This window comes from Myotis davidii, unplaced genomic scaffold, assembly GCF_000327345.1.
Source record: "Myotis davidii unplaced genomic scaffold, ASM32734v1 scaffold473, whole genome shotgun sequence".
NCBI lineage: Eukaryota > Metazoa > Chordata > Mammalia > Chiroptera > Vespertilionidae > Myotis > Myotis davidii.
In genome coordinates, this window is record NW_006284843.1 from 3,820,924 (window position 1) to 3,840,951 (window position 20,028).

At 42.2% G+C, this 20,028-nt stretch overlaps 1 protein-coding gene across 1 annotated transcript in view; it reads left to right on the top strand.

Moving 5' to 3' along the window:
* The window catches only part of PAM (peptidylglycine alpha-amidating monooxygenase), a 174,575-nt gene extending 158,322 nt beyond the window's left edge, over positions 1-16,253 (top strand). The window contains exons 24-29 of the mRNA XM_015558149.1: positions 4,034-4,133; positions 6,142-6,195; positions 10,480-10,683; positions 13,521-13,577; positions 14,233-14,393; positions 16,182-16,253. Coding sequence (XP_015413635.1) covers positions 4,034-4,133; positions 6,142-6,195; positions 10,480-10,683; positions 13,521-13,577; positions 14,233-14,393; positions 16,182-16,253 — 648 coding nt within the window. The remainder of the gene's footprint in view (positions 1-4,033; positions 4,134-6,141; positions 6,196-10,479; positions 10,684-13,520; positions 13,578-14,232; positions 14,394-16,181) is intronic.
* Positions 16,254-20,028: the final 3,775 nt, after the last annotated feature.

A 20,028-nucleotide genomic window follows, 5' to 3' on the forward strand; every position in this document is an offset into this window, starting at 1 on the left:
GGGTGCCCCCCCCCCCCAGTCGGCCCTCCCCTGAGCGTGACTGAGAGTGGCATCGCAACCTCACGATCTGCCCTGCTCTGAGCCTGACCAGGGGCTGCACCTAGGGATTGGGCCTGCCCTATGCCACCGGGGAGCAGGCCTAAGCCAGCAGGTCGTTATCTCCCGAGGGGTCCCAGACTGCAAGAGGGCACAGGCCGGGCTGAGGGTCCCCCTCTTCCCCTGAGTGCACAAATTTTTGTGCACCGGGCCTCTAGTATATAATAAATGAAAGTTTTCATAGATGTATTTCACCTGAAAAGCAATAAGTAATCAAATATCAAATCATAGTAGCTCTTCAGAAGGAAATGAGGAAATTAATTACATTGATAACATTTTATTTCATTGGTGTTTCAGATTCTTATTGATTATCTCATCTTCATCGTTTTCCCACTTGAGCTAACTTCCTCTTATCTGTTAATAAAGTGAGAAGATTAACTTTCTTTTAGGTCTTCATTTTGCAATAGTTTGCCTTGATTTTTCTGTATCGACCAGCTATTAACTTCTAATTCAAATATGCATCTAGAGATCAAAGCTAAATGCTAAGCAAGAGGTTAGATTCTAAATGAACCTTACTCTCACAAAAATGTGAACAGCCTGAATTAAAATTTCATAAAGCATTGTGCCCAAATACCAGCATTCATCATACATTTGGTGTATGAGTCACCGTATATGGATCAGCACAGCAAACCTGAAAAGAGTCTAACTCCAAGGTGAAATTTGCTTTTTCTTTCAATAAACAAGACTTAGTATTACACCAGAATATAGAACTTGGTTCTGTGTTGACTCAGTAAACTGAAAAATCAGTTCATGAGCCTCTCTGAATTGGCATCTAAGTAGGCTATCATCACAAAGATTAAGTGTGGGTGAAGGAAATAATGAGGTGTATTGATTCCTATATAAGAAGATATTCTTCCTTCAAGTCAGAAGTCAAATTTTGCATAATGTGTGTGAGCTTCTGTGTGTGCCCATCCACTACTTATCTCCTTGTGCGTTTCGATTTTCCCTTGTCTACTGTTACATTCTTTAGAGAAGTTTTTGTCTCCAGTGTTTGATCATCTTTATGTCTGTGCGGGGAAGCTGAGACAGAGGACAGTATAGAAGATGGTTCAGTCAAATGGTGTCAGAAAGCCACAAGGGCAAGGCACATGGTTGTCCCCCAAATTCCACCTCCCCCGCCCCCAATGATCAGAGGATTATTATCTGCTTTCACACACACCCTTCAGGCTGTCTTTTTTTTTTTTTTCCTTCTCTCTTCTGCAAGGCAGCCCATGTGGAAAAGGAGGGAAGTGATCCCCACCCCTGCTTGCAAAACACCAGCAATAATGACAAAAAACTCCAGCAGGCCCAGATTTGTGTTATTTCTCTGAGCTTAATGATAGAGATTAAAATTATAATATTTAGCCCTAACCGGTTTGGCTCAGTGGATAGAGCGTCGGCCTGCGGACTCAAGGGTCCCAGGTTCGATTCCGGTCAAGGGCATGTCTGTTGGCTGCGGGCACATCCCCAGTAGTGGGTGTGCAGGAGGCAGCTGATCGATGTTTCTCTCTCATCGATGTTTCTAACTCTCTATCCCTCTCCCTTCTTCTCTGTAAAAAAATCAATAAAATATATTTTAAAAAATTATAATATTTAATAATATTTGAGCTGAAAGGATCCCATAGGTTAAATTACTTATCCAAAGCTGCACAGTAAGAAGCACACCTGAATCTCAAACCCAGGCCTTTGGGACTGTGATTCACCTCTTACTCCCCTGAGGCACACATTGGCCTACCAAGGAATGTTTTCAACCTCAACATCAACTTGGTGCAACTTCTTAGAGAATTGTTTACTTAATATTAAGTAAGTTTCAATATGATTTGTGTTATAGCAAACAAGTTATGTTACAGAGAACACAGATTCCTTATGAGTATTTCAGGCAGAATAACACATGTTGAGGGCGCAGGTTGTCCTGGGCTTTGTCACCAGGCGGCCCAGGAGGATGCTGTCATTCTTTTCTCCTGTTGTATTTTGCTGGGGAGGAGGACCTCAAAAGAAGAGTTTACAAAGCCTGGGTCAGAAGATCTTCGAATCTCTTAAACTCTGAAATCCAAACGCTTACAACATAATTTTCTCTTTCAAATGATGCAGAACAATAGACCAGTTCCGTAAAAACCACCTGAGTGCTTCTGATTGCAGTAGTGATATAGATCCCAAGGCCCCACCCCCTACCCCTCCCCTGAACTCCTCCTGTGGCCCCAAAGTATTTCTAACAGAACCCTTGGCTCCCTGTGTCAGTGTGAGAACCACAAATAGAGGCTTATTGTTATTGTTGCCTTGAACTGATGATATACTGTGTGATTTAGTGATGAATAGTTCACACATCCCCCCTCATCTTCATCCCCCTCCCCCGCCCCATTATAATAGTTTCTACCTGAAAATATGGAGCACTTTACAACCATATGTTTTGCAAAGCCATTTTTTTAAGAACACATTTTGGTATAGAAGAGGAACTGCCTATAATTTGTAAGTCGGTTGCCACCCATTAGCTGAACCCAAAATAAAGATGAACATTTAATGACAGGCTTGCGAGGTTTCAGCAAGGCAGCATTTTGATTTCTGGCTCTCTGTCTTTCTCATGCACATTTGTCACAGCTCATTTGGTAGCATGAAGGATTGAGCCTTCTTGGCACTGCCGTCTCATTTTTCTTTTCATTGTGACAAATTGTTGCTGAATTTTAAAGCACAATAGTATCTCCAAAGCGTGTATTCTGTCCTAAAGTGAACTGAGCACTGCAATTTGCCTCATTAGTGCCGTTGTACTCAGCAACCTAAAGTGGACAGTTGCTGATTGATAAGCCCACCAACGGGATGATGCTCCTGTTCGTCCTCACGGGGCCTGTATTTGAGAGCTGTGTCCTCAGGCAGGCCTGGCTGGCCCCACAGGCAAAAGCATCCCCCACGTCCTGCCAACTGGCAGCCACATGGCACCTTCGCAGGCCTCAGCAGGCAGATGGAAATGGCAGCCGCACAGCATTTTAAGGCTGCTCTTCCAGGAACCAGGTGGTGACCCTGGGTCCAACTCAAAGTGTGGTTTTTACAAAGTGCTCCCCTGTCTCCTGTGTCCTGGACTGAGATGGTGGCGATTGAAATGGACATATGTCATGAAGAAAGACATAGTGAAACGCCGAGTAGCTAAGTAGATACCAAAGCTGAGAAAGTACTGGAGGTAACACTCAACACTCCTTTGTTGGCTGAAGATATTGTAAACAGTGGGCTTCAGAGTATAAAACCCTACACTGTTGCCTCTCTCCTCGTATATATTTTAGATCTCACCCCGGCTAGTGTGGCTCAGTTTGTTGAGCATCATCCCATGCACCAAAAGGTACTGGTTCAATTTCTGGTCTGGGCAAATGCCCGGGTTTCAGGCTCAATCCCCAATAGGAGGCTTACAGGAAGCCGCTGATCTCTCTCTCTCTCTCTCTCTCTCTCTCTCTCTCTCTCAGTAAGACCATATTTAAAAAGAAAGAATCTGAATGTACTGAATCTTTGAAATGACTTCTCTAATCAGTGATGTATAACTAGTTTTTAAGGTAGCACATGATAATTTGATGGGATAATAGCCTAAATTTAATACCTGGTCTTTCTAACTTGTATAGATTTAAACAGGCAGATTTGGTAGATAGGAAAATAAGTATAAATGGGTAGATATTGCAACACCAAGTAATCAACACTGTTCTACTTGTCAAGGTTAACTCTGTTAAGGACTAGGAAGTCAGTGGTAAGGGTCTCTTAGTGTTTCCTAATGGCAGAGTCAGTGCTCAGAGAATGAATGAATGACTCTCTTTGGCCTAGAGTTGCTTTGATGGGAATTATTGGTTTTGGTTTTGTTTGTGGTTTTTGGTGTGGTTTGTTTGTTTGTTTTGTTATTTTGGTTTGAATGATATGCTCATTGTTCTGTTGGGTGGTTTCTTTGCCTGTTTATGGAGAATTCAACTTGTGCTTCTTGTTTGGGCAGCACTTTGACATGCCTCATGATATTGCTGCCTCTGAAGATGGGACTGTGTACGTTGGAGACGCTCACACCAACACCGTGTGGAAGTTCATCACAACTGAAAGTATGGTTTTTAAATATTATGGTGCATATTTTCCTCTCAGTTTTATTGCTTAAAAAAACATGTGAAAAAATGCATTTCTTTCTCTTTTTATTGATAGGAGCGGGAAATCAAGGTATAAGTGGTAGTTGCTAAAATACCTGCTTGGATATCATTTCAGGAATTAAATTGAATTTTTTAAGTGGAAAGAAACTTTTTTTTTGCTGGCAGTTATCCCCTCATTTCCACAGATATTCCACAGGAAATTCTTGATGCCTGAAGTAATGTCTGCTACACTGAAAGCCAGTGTTAATTCCAGCTCCTCTCCAGAGGGAGGGAGATGGCTTTGGCAAGGCAGATGGGCTGACTAGTTTCCACACAGGCATCACTTCCCAAGTGACTCCAGCTCTCCGCGGCTGCCGAGCAGCTAGGAACGCCAGCATCAGTGTCAGACACACATCATTCCAAACAGGAGGCGCTCTGCGTTTCTCCGTTGAGCTTCAACTTACTCAAAATTCTGCACTGCTGTGTTTTCATATAGCTCAAAGTATGTATGGGACAGAAGGGTTTTTCTATCAGGATCAAGCAAGGTAGTATGGAGCGGGGGGTTCTGACTGCAATTTGGACTTTATTTCTAATTCTTAGAAAGCAGACTAACCTAGCCTCTGATATCAGCCTAAGGAAACATAAGCTTTCTAAATTAAAGAGGACGGGATGCTTAGTAAGCCACTAACCTCAGTGTCCAGAAATCCTTTTAAAATATGGCAGGGTCTAAACAATAGGAGAAGATGGAATTAGGGAGAAGAACTGAGAATGATAAGCTTGTGGTATCAGAGCTGCAGCAGGCAGTTTTAGACAGAGAAATAGTAAGGAAACATGGACTTGATGGAGATAGGAAATGCTAACTAAAACGGGAAAATGCAAATTATAACAAGGGGAAAAACAAGTTATAACAAAGAAATTAGGTTCCATACAGGTCTTGGACCCCAAGTAGGTTTGATAACTTCAGAATTATCCCTTGGGTCACCTTTGCTGGTTTTGTAATAAAGGCCCAGTTAGGGCTGAGTGCACAGAGGTGCCCAGGACTGCTCCCCGCTAGCAGTTGCTTCCCATCCCCGTTGCAAGTGCAGCTCACACCACCTGCCTCCTCAAGAGGAACCAGAAGGTGTGGGCAGACAGGAAAGCAAAGAGAGATGGATAATTCCCAATTGCGTGTCTGAGCCCAGGTTTTTCAGAATAAAGAAATGAATGAATACCTTTTAAAGTGGAAAAGACTTCCAGAAACCTAGCCAATATCTTCATTCGGCAGGTAGGAATATGCTACTTGAACTCATTAAGATTCCAGTTTAGGCTCTTCATACCATCCCCATAGTTAGTACTCAACAGAGATGTAAATCTGAGTCACTGGGGAGGGTTTTTCAAAATACACATGACCGCACCCCACTTGAGATCCAGAGAAAGAAGAGGAATGATAGTGCGTGCATTTTCGAAAGGCTTCCCAGGTGATATTGATGTATCTCCTGATTGACAAGCACTGCAGGATAGCTTTCAGCTTTGAAACAGAAAAGTTCTCTCCATAGTCCAGAATGTAACCAAATAACAAACCAGGAAAATAGTACCTTTGGGGCAATAAGACTTCATCCAGGGCCAAACGAGTGTTTTTGTATCTGCATGCTAGTGTTTAACTGGTCACATCCATATACATCAGCTAGAAGACTGATGGACATGGCAGGACTAGCTACCTCCGAGATGTCACATGAAAACAGAATGACTTGCTATTTCAGAAATCAAAAAGGAAAATCTCATTTTAAATGTGAAGACCTTAGAAATATTATTTCAACTTCCCCTAGGAGATTTTATCCAGGATTCCTAGACCTGGCACCTAATTAGTGACTGGCACTAAACTTTTCTAATATGATAATGAATTTGATGAATTAAGGAAATATTTTCCCCTGAGTAAAATTAATATCGAAATTAAGTTTTCCATTGTTCTTTTTGGGGTAATGATGCTCGTCTCTTTGCTGTGTTACAGAAATGGAACACCGGTCAGTTAAGAAGGCTGGCCTTGAGGTCCAGGAAACCAAAGGTTGGTCAGGTTCCTCTTTGACTGTGAATCCCTAGGCTATTTGTGTTGAATTATTTTATGGCTCTTGATTGCACTTAAAATATTATCAAGCTAAAAATAGAATCTGTTAAATCATCAATAACTTCTGCTGTGTCCTGAACCTTTAAACCTACTCATTGGCATCGCTTTTTCTAATAAATGGAGTAGTAATAAGTTCAAATTCACTCATTTCAGGTGATGAAAAACAATTAAGAAATCTGTTTTTAAAAATGGGCCAGAAACATTCAGGGAGGGAAAAAATAAGTTAGCAACTTACAAGTATGTTAACCTCAGATAAGCAGAAAAATACTGTCCAATGTACTGGAAAAGGCCTTTTCCTATGGGGCTCTAACCTAGAGGAGTGGAAAATACCTTTGGTGAGTTAATACTGTAAGAGCCTGAGAAGATTAGCTGCTCCCCAAGTTTCTATCTTAGTAAAATTTAGCCCCCCAGCATTTACTGAAGGCCATCTATGTGTAAGTCACTGTAATAGGTTTTAGGGAAATGTAACTGTGCCTGACTTTAAGAGACTTACACCCTATAAGGAGTGTGTGCATGTGTGTGTGCATGTGTGTGCATACATATACATGTATACAGATAAGCATAACATTGGTATATAGTATCAAGAATGGATAGATAAGATTAAGCAGCTGGTAAGCAACCACTTGGTTCGTATGGAATCCCTGTCAAGTTATTTTCTCTCTTGCGTAGAATCAGTTTATATTTGTGCATTGTCTACTATCTGCAGGGTTTGGGCATCATTGTGTATAGTTAAGAACTCACCGGAGATGCTCCTAATGTTTAAGTAGCAAAATTATTCCATTATTAGTTGCTTTACAAATGCCTCACATAGATATTCAGACTTAACCCTAGGTTTACTTGTTTTCCTTTCTCATGAAAGCAGGTGGAAAGAGATGAAAAGAAGCAAGAACCAAGAGGGAGTTTAGGGAGTTTATGTAGGCAGATAAGAAAATATAGCCGGCTCAAGGTTGAAAGGGGTAAGATAATATTATAAAATAAATAAGTAGCAATTGTTTGGCATTTGTAGTGATTCTACCTATGTGACACTACTGAGTGGCATTCATACCATAAACATATAATGATGAAGTTCCCAGGACCCTGTTTTTTATCATTCTATATAGAATTATTGATTAGTTCTATTTGCTCTGGAATAAAGATATGTTGGGAATGATTTTAATAATAGCTATCATCTATGGAGCACAAACAATGGGCTATACAGAATTATAAAGTTTAATCCTTACACCAACAATGTGATCATTTCAATATCTCCATTTTAAATATTAGGAAGTGAAGATAAGAATTACTACTATGATAGTAAGTGGCAAAACTAGGTTTTGACTAAAGTCTGTTTGGCACCAAAGCCTGGGCTCTTAACCACTAGTTCTGTACCACTGAGGAGAGATGAATACTACCAATTGACTCACCATAAATTCTTCCAAGAACTATAGGTTAGAGAGGGTTGTAGATTACTCTGAATCCTCTGGTATTTCACAGTGGCCTCAAACCATCACTGTTTAAATAGATCACACACACACACACACACACACACACACACACACACTAGATCATACTGGTTGGCCTGTTGAGAACAGCCCAACCACACTGACCAGTGAGGGGCGAACTGTGCTCATCCCTGTAGTTCATTTGGTCTCTCCTCAGTGCGCCCACTGAGTCATTGGTGGGAAAACCTCCCAGTCCGTGGCAGAATGCAGCAGTTCAAATAGTAAATTTTATTGAAGTGTCTTGTCATGATGGGCTCATTTTAATAGTAGGAATATCCAAACTCAAATGAAGTTGTTCTTTTCTTTTTTGAACCAATATGATATTCATTAAACCTTTTTTTAAAAAAAATTACTTTCTTATTTCAAAAAGGAATATAAATTATGCTAGATCTCCAGAGTTTGTCTTTTACCAAAATCCAGAAGCTAAACTTAAACCACTCCTTACAAAAGAGAGGGAGAAACACCAACCCAAACTTACTAGACTTGTTCATACATGTTCATTGTAAATTACCAAATTCGAGTTACCTTTGATGACACTCATCCCAACGGTGGATGTTCACATAGCAGAGTTTCAAAACCAGTGTTGTGTTCTCAGGGAGTTGCGGGAATAAAAGTATTGTGATGATAGGAAACTCAGGAAAGGAATCTAAATTTTCAACTAAAGTTACCATGGATAAAAGAGATATGCCAACATCCCACCAAAAGCATAGCCTTTACCCCTCCTCCGCTTCACAATAAAAGATGATGACACTCAATGCCCCAGAAGGGGTGAGGAATTTCAGAAGTGCAATGAATGTATCTTATATTTTAGCAAGTTTATTGCCTCATACTCAGCACACTTTCTACGAATGCTAAACTGATTATTTTAGGCTGTCACTTACTTTATCCATAATGTAACCCAGTCCTAGTCCTGCCTTATGAAAGAACCTAGATATGAGCTGATATAGCCTCACCTTAGTGTAGGTGTAGGTACTCATACTTAATGATAGGTAGAAATTGCTAAGTAATTTCTCTGCTTATAGTCACCTTCAAAAAGAAATAAACCTTTCTTCCAAGACAACAAATTCTTGATTGCCAACCTATAACTTTGGCCTATATATTTTTTAAAAATCCTGTTGTCTGTTTTATGTATTTTCCTGCTTCAATATAGAATAAGCTTGAATACTGAACATCTTGTATACCTCTTCTACAGTAATACGAAAGCAAAACAGTGGTTAGGAAGAGTACAAGTCACATTTATATTCCTCGTGGAAACTGAGACTTAGAAAGGTTAAATTTGAATGATCTAGATTTATGAACCAATCCCTTTCCTTCTCTCCACTGAAGTTTCGAGAGCCACTTCATTTGACAAAAGAAAAGAAATAATGGTCTCCTCTTAACCATAGTGCAGGGAAGGAAATGAGGACTATGACAGGCCATCTGTAAGACAGTGATAATAATAGTGCCTCCTCACGGGCTTGGTGTGATGATTAAATGAGAACCGTGCCTGGTACAGCTTTACGTGCCCAATAGGTATCAATGAGACATGAAGGAGGCTGGCTCAGGGCACTGAAGCAAAAGGCTGGACCTGCCATTGGTGTATTTCATAACTTGTGTTTAGAGTGTCTTAAGAAATTTGAGAAATGCTTCCTTGGAAAAGTGTCCAGTTATCTACCAACCTGTGTCTACATATAGTAAACGTTAACCAAAGATTTTCCTGACAATGTTACACCACCTATCCCTGCCATTTTATCAAAATGTCCATACAGCCGTATGATTCATTCTGTATCATAGGTTAGAAGGGCATCGCAAGAAATTGAAGTTCCTGAAACTGTGGGCATTTTAGCAAGCATGTTTATAGCTTCTAGACTTCGCACAGTAGGGTTTTTATACCAACACACATCTGTGCCTCTTGAGGGCAAGTGTCTCAAGGCTCATGTCACGTTTAAATCACATTATTAAGATCCCTGCATCAATTTACAGAGTGTTATTGTATCAATTTCCCAAATAGTACTTTAGTTCTGATGTCTACCTAAAACCTGTCAATATCACAGAATAATTGTATGTTCTTTTCATCAACCTCAAAAGGATATACAGTGCATATGTGTGCACTTACAGTTTGCTGGGAACTGTAAAAAAGACCCTGAAAAGGACACACCTCCTCTTCCCAGGTTTTAATCCTAGAATAAATGTGTGCATACAGTGTACGAATAATTCATTGAACATGAAGGAAGTTCGTAAAGATACAAGGACACAAAATCTCATTAAGCAACTTCTTTATGGTAACATTTGTACCCAGCGGCTTTACAAGGGAGCTATATTACATCACAGTTTTACAGATGAGGTCCCAAAGGCCCAGATCATTTAAGTAACTTGCCCAAAGTTACGCAGCTAGTTGCACAGGCACCAGGGATCAGAGGCCGGATCCTCTTGACTCCAGCCTGCACACCAGTTCCATCCCTTACACCATGCTGCCTGTTCATTCTATCTTTGAAAAGATGCAAAAGGAGGTTATATTTTTTGTGTGGAATTACAGCTAAGAGGAAATAAAACATAGAACAACAAAACAATTTAAAGGTGAAAAACCATTCGGCGGTTACTAATCACAATACATGCTGCCAGCTTCATAGATTCAGACATTGAAGCATGCACTGGACTCAGCAAGTTCTGTGCGAGCAGTTGTTGATTTGCCTGGGTAGGGGCGGTGGGAGGGTTTTGGAATCTTTGGGTCAGTTGACTATTGTGAACTCTTCTCTCCCTGAAGAATCCGAGGCAGTTGTTGAAACCAAAATGGAGAACAAACCCGCCTCCTCAGAATTGCAGAAGATGAAAGAGAAAGAGAAACTGATCAAAGAGCCAGACTCCGGAGTGCCTGTTGTTCTCATTACCACCCTTCTGGTTATTCCGGTGGCGGTCCTGCTGGCCATTGCCATGTTTATTCGGTGGAAAAAATCAAGGGCCTTTGGAGGCAAGTAAAATGAGCCCCTTGAACTTGGAGCCTACTTTTGAAAGTGTTTGGCCTTATTATTCTCAAAGTTCCATTGTGATTTTTTTCAGTGGTTTTTTTTTTAAAGTGTTCTCTGCCTTTTTTGATGTTACTGTCTATGTTCCAAATATTGTCTATAGTTAGTATCACAGTAGAAAATGTATCTGGAGCCTCAGAAATTTGGATATTTGGATGGTTAATATTTTAATATTAAAAGCAATATTAATATTGCTTTTTAGCAACTGGCTTACGCCCAATTGATGTCTCCCTATAGCTAAGTGCAGTTAGAATAAATGAGCTGCAGCGTCAGGACAGAGGAGAGCCGTGCTGTTCGAAATAGGCTCAGTTCTCAAAGTAGCGGGGTCAGTTACTTGGGAGTTGTATTACTTCCCACCAGCTGGTCCTGGCTCTTGCTCTTCGCTCCTTGACCTTGGGCAAGTCACTTAATCTCTCTGGGCCACAGTTTCCTCATTTGTAAAGTTGGAATCAAAGACTTACTCCAGTTGTATGAGAATTAAATGAAATAATGTACAGAAAGCATTTATCTCAGTACCTGGTACCTAGTAAGTGCTTATTAAGGAATAATCATGGGTAATAAAGTAATAAAAGTCATAAGTCAAAAAAGATACTTGTCTTAAACCTCAGCTATCTCAGGAAACCAACTATTTCTATAACAAACCATCTGGTAGTTTTTAAATAGTCATAAAATAGGCCATCAGTCCACCTTTCCTGACCATACGAGGCAGGTTCCAAAACTGGAGTCAGCATTTTATCAAATTATTATCATAGTACCGAACCCAGGGGCTGAGTTCCTTTTAGGACATCCACACAAACAAACAATGCGGCCTGTGGTTCTCATGTCTCAGAAGTAGTCCCTTGGCTGGGTCCCAGGCCTAAGGCAAGAATCCACAGCTCTGTCTGCGAAGGAGTCCATGGGTCAGGGTGGGAGGCAGCATTTGATCAAGAGACAGCATCTGACTCTATTCCAGGCCAGAGCGGCCATGGCAGGAATTCAGTGCCCACAGCAAAGCCCTGACACAGAAACGAAACACAGAGGATTCAATTTAGTAGGTGGTGAAAGGGAGTCTTTCTAGGACTTTCTTTTACTTTTCATAGGTAATCGGTAAAGCCCTGCACAAAACCAGTTAACTCTTCCCAAAAAACACTTCTGTTGAGCCCCTGTTATGGGTAGGGAACTCAGTCAGCAGGGGCAAAGATAAAGAAACTTAGTCGTTGTGTTCATGGAGCTAGGTGGTAGCTTCAAAAGAACAAGAATCTGGCTAAGTGTACTTGTTTATTGGTGTATCCCCAGGACAAATAACAGTTCCTGGCCCTAAGCTTCAATACATACTTGTTGGAAGAAATAAATGGAGGTTACAGACTAGATGACACACAAAAGAGAGATGACATTTAAAAAAAAGATGACACATAAAATTGATTAGCAAGGTGGTAAGTGCAGTGATCATTACCAGGAGTACCGGGTGCATGTGGGGACTGGGCAGGTAGCAGTACTGTTGGTAAGCAAACTACACTGGATGAAGGAATGCCAGAGAGTGAAGAAAGTGGCCTCCCCTGCCACAGCAGGGAATGCTGAGTCCGCACACGTGTGTGGGGAAGGCAGACACCCAGGTCGAACCACAGGAAATTACTATTGTGCAATCACATTTTCTGTAGGAAAATTGCAGTTTTAATTGCACATTTAATTCTAAAAGGAAACCAACTTCATATTTTCTCAACATTTGTCTTGATAGATCTTATCCACTCTGTGAGGGGTTTAGAAACCCTCATGAAGGACCCCCTGTTCATTCAGCATACCCATTTTGAGTATCAGCTCCATATCAGACACTGGAGTAGGCTCAGGGGGTGCAAAACCAGCTAAGGGCTGCCCTGCACCCTTATAGAACTTACAGTCCAATGTGTTGGCTTTCTAACAATCTTACTAGATTCTTCTTCCATTCTTCCCTATTCCCTTCCCCACCCACTACGCTTCCTCTCCTCTGTTATCTGCCTGCTAGCTTTCTTTACAATGCTGCCTCCATTCCTGGCTAGAGATTTCATAGGAGAGCCGCAAGCCCCGCTTCCCTGGCACAGCTCTTAAGGAGGTGGAAGCCAAGGTACAGAGTGCAGGGAGGTACAGAGAAACAGAAAAATGAAGTCCAGCTGGCGTTCTGCCTCCCCAGAAAGAAAGAAAGTTGATCTTTCATGGAAATGTGTAGCCCCATGGGGAACACTTGGGTCACCTCATATGATTGAAAATGCTCAGGGTTCCAGGTCCTTTGCTTTTCATATAAAGGGGAAATGATGTACATGGGCCCCACGCTTTCTCAGGCATGTACTGTTCTTCAAGAAAAGACTGAAGCCTAAGACAAATATTTCTAAATTGTAATAATGAAAACTTCCCAATTTTTACAAACTACTGGCAATTTAATTTTGTCCCCATGGAAAGTATTATTTATTGAGCACTTATTGTATACTTACCGGGCACTGTTCTACGTACATTATGTGCAGGGTGCCTCTAATCTTTACAGGTGGGTAGAGAGTGTCATTGATCCCTCTTTCCTCAGAGGAGAAAACTGAAGCTCAGAGGAGTAGTTTATTGAGATTGCACAGCCTGTGAGAGAGCAGGCAGGCGTCGAACCCAGCTGTGGCCCTCTGTGCATCACAATACTGTATTACCTTTTTTCCCTTTGGAATTGCATACAGGCCAGAGCCAGACCTTGTTAATTATTTATGAATTCCTGAATTTATACTGAAAGTTGAGCCCATGGATTGAGGAGGGTGATCGGGGCTCCTTTTTGAAATGTGCCATCTTTTTCTAGCAGATTCTGAACATAAACTCGAGTCAAGTTCAGGAAGAGTGCTGGGAAAACTTAGAGGTATGCCCGTGACCTTTTAAAATCCTTCACGTTTGGTTCAAAGTCAGCAAGCTCATGTCTTTTAAAGAGCAAGGAGATAATTTGTATTGCCTCTCTGGAAATGAAACCCCTGTGCAGCATAGCACCCCCCAGCATCGAACCGGAATGCAGACGATAAACCAGAGTGTGTGGCTCTGGCAGTGAATTTCCCAGTCTCGTTTTCCACCTTGCCATTCTGTATTATCTAATGATCCCTTGCCTTTTATCAGACTTCGTCTTCGGTAAATTTTCTGTCACTCCTGTGGGCACGTCAGTGCCTGTCATCTGAAGATGACCTTTTCATAAACTCACTGAGATGGAGACCTGCTTGTGGGATGCCAGTCCCCCAGAGCCCAGAAAGTGCAGGGGGTGAAAAGTGAATCTGAAACAATCCTGCAGAAACACATGGCCCCGGGGAGCTTTGTTTTTTCCTTCTGTATTTCAATAAATGTGTGTAGTACCCATCTGACTTTGTAGGCTACGTGTCTCTGTATGTCAGTCTTTTTTTGTTTCTCTTTTGCTGATATCTACACTTCCCCATCCCCAACTTCCAACTGTACCATGTAAGACTATACAGAGGAACTGAGAGTCATTTGTGTGACCTTCATCTCAATTCTGTGTTATTTGCTTTCTTCAGGGAAGGGAAGTGGAGGCTTAAACCTTGGAAATTTCTTTGCGAGCCGTAAAGGCTACAGTCGCAAAGGGTTTGACCGCCTAAGCACCGAGGGCAGTGACCAAGAGAAAGATGAAGATGATGGGAGTGAACCGCCCCTCCCTCCTCCTGAGCGCCCGGCTTTGGTCTGGTTGAGGAGATGTACCAGGAACGCCCGATTCCTTTCCCTTTCGCACGTTAGAGTTTTGTGTGTTTAATTGTAAACTGTACAAGTCTGTGCGGGACTGTACACATCTTATTTACTTCATTTGGGTTTCGTTGGCCTCTGTTTCTAGTTGAGGAGTTTCCTACACGTACATAACAGTGCCATGGTCTTTATATATGGGCATAGGATAGAGAAACAGTCCTCTTCTTCCATCACACTACTAATTTATGATGGAAGGCTTGCTCATTTACATTTCTGAGACTTTTCTGTAGATGTAAATAAGCCCACTCTGCTTGAACACAGTATTTTCCCATTAGCGCTTCCATTGCCAATGTCTTTCTTTGGTGCCTTTCCTGTTCAGCATTCTCAGCCTGATGACAAAGCTGCTAAATCTCCTATTTTTTTAAAATCACTAGCATTATATTGCAACAAGGGAAAGAAAAAAGTCTCTATTTAAATTCTTTTTTTAAATTTTCTTCTTCAGTTGGTGTGTTTTTGGGATGTCTTATTTTTAGATGGTTCCACTGTTAGAACACTATTTTCAGAATCTGAATGTAACTTGTGTAATAAAGTGTTTTCAGAGCATTAGCTGTCAGAGTGTATTTTGCAATGTTTGCATATTTCAGAGTTTTATATACAACTTGTGTATAAATTACACAAGCCACAGATATTGTGAAACCTTCTCAATGTCTTCAGCCCAAAGAAATGTTGTATTAAAATTAAAAAGATATTTTGTTATGTGGCCAATATAAACTAAAAACCAGCCTAACCGTTTACATACATGTGGAAAACCAGGCTCTCTTTTAAAACTCAAAGAGAGCTTTTGCCTGTTTACCAATCAGAAAGTCAGTACTTTAATAAAAGGTGATCAGCGCTAAGAGGAAAACTGCATCTCCAATTACATAGGCACGTGAATCCATCAGTGTAGGTTACTAATAGTTTTCTTTAAAAAAAAATTTACTCAAATTCCCATGTATTCGTAGTAATATTCCTCTGTTAAAGTGACTACAAATTAATTTTAAAAACATGTTTTTCATGTTCCAACAATGCAATTTAGTAAAAAGCTGATGATTGTTCTTTTCAGAATAATCAGACTTTTGAACTTGTTAATTCAGGCATTATAGTAGTTGGGATATTAGTGATTTAATTGACTAGACAGTGATTTTCAAACGTTTTCATCTTACGGGACACATAAGTTAATTACTAAAATGACGTGACATAACAAAAAATACACGTTTTGCCCATCTGACAAAAAGGTAGGTATAATTTTTATTCATTCACACCAGACAGCTATTGGGTTGGCTATCTTGCAGTTTTTTATTTGGCAATCTGAGGGAAAAGAGCTCAGTGCCCCTGGGTCAGGAGTCCGGTATTGCATGTTTTAAAAATGCTTGTGGCACACCGGTGGCACACTGGTTGAAAATTGCTGGACTAGACTAATCATGAAGACAATTCACACTACTTTGTAAAATGTATAATAACTTTCACCTATATTCTATAGAAAAACTAACTTAACATAGATTTATTTTTCTTCATAATTGACACCAAAGAGGATCTGATTGAAATTATCACTTGCCAAATGTTTACTTCCCCTTATTAAAATTTAACTTGGGTGCCTTCCCCAGTAGACACTTCCTTTTTTTAATTCCTGTGATCTTCCTTCTCAAAAGAACACATGTGTCCTCTCTGACCGCTCACGTATGCCCTTCACCACATCAGTAGTAATTACAGTGATGAATTTCTAATTCTGTCCTTTCGCCTTCATTAGCGGGCATTCTTCTGTGAAAGCCTGAGAGACTTGCCGACTCTCAGCCCAAGCAGCATCTACTCAACAGCATAAACTGTTCCCCTCATTTTATTTGTAACCAATGTAGCATGCTCCCCAAACTCATGGAACAAATATGGTCAAATACCGTTTATTTTCCCAGCTAATTGCTCAAGTCTTTACCTTCCTTATTGGCAGAAAGTTCATTACCAGCCTTTCAACGGTGGGCTTCCCCACCTTTCCTTCTCTTGGACTTGCCAAAAAAATTCCAGGTCACAGAAGGTGAATGTGGGGCACGGAATCAGCAGGTTTGCAGACACCACAAACGCGTATTCTAGTTGTCTGTCCACACTGCAATTGCACTGACTGCCTCTCTATATCACTGTTGAAGATTGTTCTGGAAACTACCCCAAGAAAGCTGTTGCTCCCCTGCTGCCTGGAGAGTGCCTCAGCCAGATCGCCCTCCCAGAGCCCTGTCTTGGCCTCTGAGGGCCGAAGTGTTTAGTGCTGGGCACGGAGGTCACACACAGCCACCTTCTTGAGGGCTGATTGGCCCAGGAGTGCTGCGTCAGGGCTGATCCCCATACCTGTGCCTCAAAGAACCAGAACCATCACCTGCCTTCCTATAATCCACCCTGGAGATCAGGAGTTTTTCCTCTTAAACCCTCAAATCTCATAGTTTCATTAGCCCTTCTTCTTCCTCGCTCCTCCTCCCTTCCCCTTCCCCTTCCTTTCCGCCTCCTCCTTCTCCTCCTCCTGAATACAACATCAGATCTACCCTAGACAAAATTTTAAGTATACAATATGGTATTGATACCTTAGGCACACCATTGTATGGCAGATTTCTATAACTTATTCATCTTGCATAACAAACTTCATACCTGTTGAATAGCAACCCCCCCCCCCATTTTCCCTCCTCCTTTTGTAAGTGAAATGTTGAATTTGTCCTGTGAATGGCTTACTTCACTTAGCATAATGTACTCCAGGTTCATTTATATTGTCTTATATGGCAGGATTTTATTCTTTTTTAAAGGCTGAATAGTATTCCATCATGTTTACTAGAGGCCCAGTGCATGAATTTGTGCACAGGTGGGGGGGCCTGCCGGCCCAGCCCCAATCGGGGCAGATCAGGGCCGGACCTGTTGGGAGGAGGAGATGGCAGGAGATTGGCCACAGCCCACCCAGATCAGGGCCTGATCAAGGCCCCTGATCAGGGCCCCCAATGAGGGCCAGGATGGCTGAGGGATGGGGCCGTGGGCAATTGGCCGGCGCGACCGTCCCTGGCCAGTAGGCTCCGCCCCCTATTGGGGTTGGGGGTGCTGATCAGGGGCAGGGCCAGCCAGAGGGGCTGTAGGCCGATTGGGGTGGGGCCGGCCATGGGGGAGGGCTGCAGGGGGGTTGGCTGGCCGGCCCCCCCCATTGGGGCAGTTCGCTGGCCAGAGGGCGTCATAGCGACCGGTCATTCTGGTCAGTATGGCATCCCGGTTGCTGGCTTTTTATATATATAGACACCACATTTTCTTTATCCCTTTATCAGCCAAGGGACATTTGTTTCCACTTCTTGGCTGTAATGAATAGTCCATCAGCCCTTCCTGAACAGGGACTGGGGCTGGCTGATGGCCCTCCATCCCTTTCTAAGAGTGTCCCTATTGAGTCTTAAGTGTTCCAAATAGTCCTAGCCAGGGAAGTTTCCTTCCATGATTCAAAGGTGATTTCTAACCTGTTTGTCATTAGTAAGCACTTCTGAATATCTAACTAGCAAAAAATTCGAAGCCCTGGGGATACAGTGCTGAAAGGCAATATCCCAACTTTACTGGAATTTACATTCTAGTGGTGTGTACATTTTTTTCTTTCTTTTTTTTTGTCTTAGAGAAAAACAAATGCAATCCCTGAATGGGTAGCCCATAACATACATTAATGAACTTTTAAAATAATATTTTTTATTGATTTTAGAGTGGAAAGGGGAGAGAGAAACATCAATGATGAGAGAGAATCATTGATTGGCTGCCTCCTGCATGCCCCACACTTGGAATCGAGCCTGAAACTGGAGCATGTGCTCTGACCAGGAATCAAACTGTGACCTCCTGTTCATAGGTTGATGCTCAACCACTGAGTCACACTAGCTGGGCCATTAATGGACTTTTAAAAATGATGTCCCAAGAAAGGAATTGACTAGTTTAGTTATACTAGTCCCAATGTCTCTTTATGTTGATTTAGTTTCTGACATTTTGATTTTTTAGTTAATTTTCTCTTGTATTTTTATATTTACAAGATGTCATACAATTCACAGAAATCTTTAAGAGTTTCACATTTTTGGAGCCTTGTTCTGAGTCTAGTGTGGTCTCCATTAAAAGGAAAGTGGTCCTTTCTTTAAAAAAAAAAAACCCACAGTTCTCACATCTGTAATCAAATATATCCCCAAATAATCCAATAAAAATTAACTTAAAAGGCAAAGGATTCATTCAACAGATATTGATTGAGCTTCATGGCGTGCAAATACTAAGATTTTGAAAAGGCATAGTCTTGCCCTCCAAGGTTTATAATCTAGTGAGAGCTCAAGCCTGTAAATGATAGCAGTATAAAGCATAAGAGGAGCACATGGAAAATGCTATCGAACCTCTGATTGACGAGCACGAGTTGTCATGGAGAAGGTGATATCTGAGTAAAGGACAGGAAGGCCAAGGGACAACGCTGGTCATATTAGAAGATTAGCAACAGGGCTTGAGCTCAGGGTAGTTTAGAGGAGCAGTGGTAGATAGGCTGGATAGCCGGGTTGGTGCAGCAAAAATATTTCTAAAACATGAGGAGAAATTTGGATTTAACTGCATCTGACTTATTTGCTATTTACAGGGTGTCCCCCAAAAATGTACACACACTCTGAATTAATTCCAATGGGTTAAATCTCAAAAGAAACATCAACTGAGCTATCAGCTGTTAAAATGTACATCTATATCTATATCTGTATATCTACTACGGGCCCTGTGCACAAATTTGTGTACCTTGAAAGGAACTGTGGGCCACAAAGCTGCAGTGGGCAAGGGGGGGGGGGTCTCAGCCCATCCTCCGCACCCCTGCCCAACCCCTCGCACCACGGCACACATCCACTGATGGCACGGAATGACTGGGGCCAGCGCCAGCAGCGGGTGTGAGTGGGGCTGTTGCCAGCAGCGGGTGGGAGCGGTGGCAGCTGGCCCCAATTGCCTCTCAGGAGCAGGGGAAGGTGGAGAAGCCCTGAGGGGCAATCAGGGCCGGCAGCTGTCACTCACACCACTGATGGCACTGAGCGATTGGGACCAGCACCAGGCTCCAGTGCCGGCAGTGGGTGCGAGCAGGGAGAGTGCTGGCAGCAGGTGCAAGCACCCAGCAGGACCATGGTGAGTGGGAGCAAAGAATTCTCAGTAACCACTAGAGGCTCACCCCATGACAGTGACCGATGCCCTGCCCTGGTCTGGTGCCCCCCCCCTCACCTGCTCCACCATCCCGCCATGGCCAGTGCCCTCCATATTCCATGCAACCCCCTAGTGGTCAGCACACTCCATGTTCTTCCATGCAACCCTAGTGGTCAGCACACATCATAGTGACTGGTTGTTTGGTCATTTTGCCATTTTGTCTATTTGCATATCTATCTATCTATCTATCTATCTATCTATCTATCTATAGTAATTGGGAGGGTTTGGTTCTGATATTTGGAATAAGCTGCCTGGTGAGTATTATATTGCACCCCTGGCCCAGTGTACTAATTTGTGCACCAGTGAACCCGTGGGGTCCCTCGGCCTGGCCTGCAGGATCAGGCCAAAACTGGCTCTCCAACATCCCCTGAAGGGTCCAGGATTGCAAGAGGGTGCAGGCC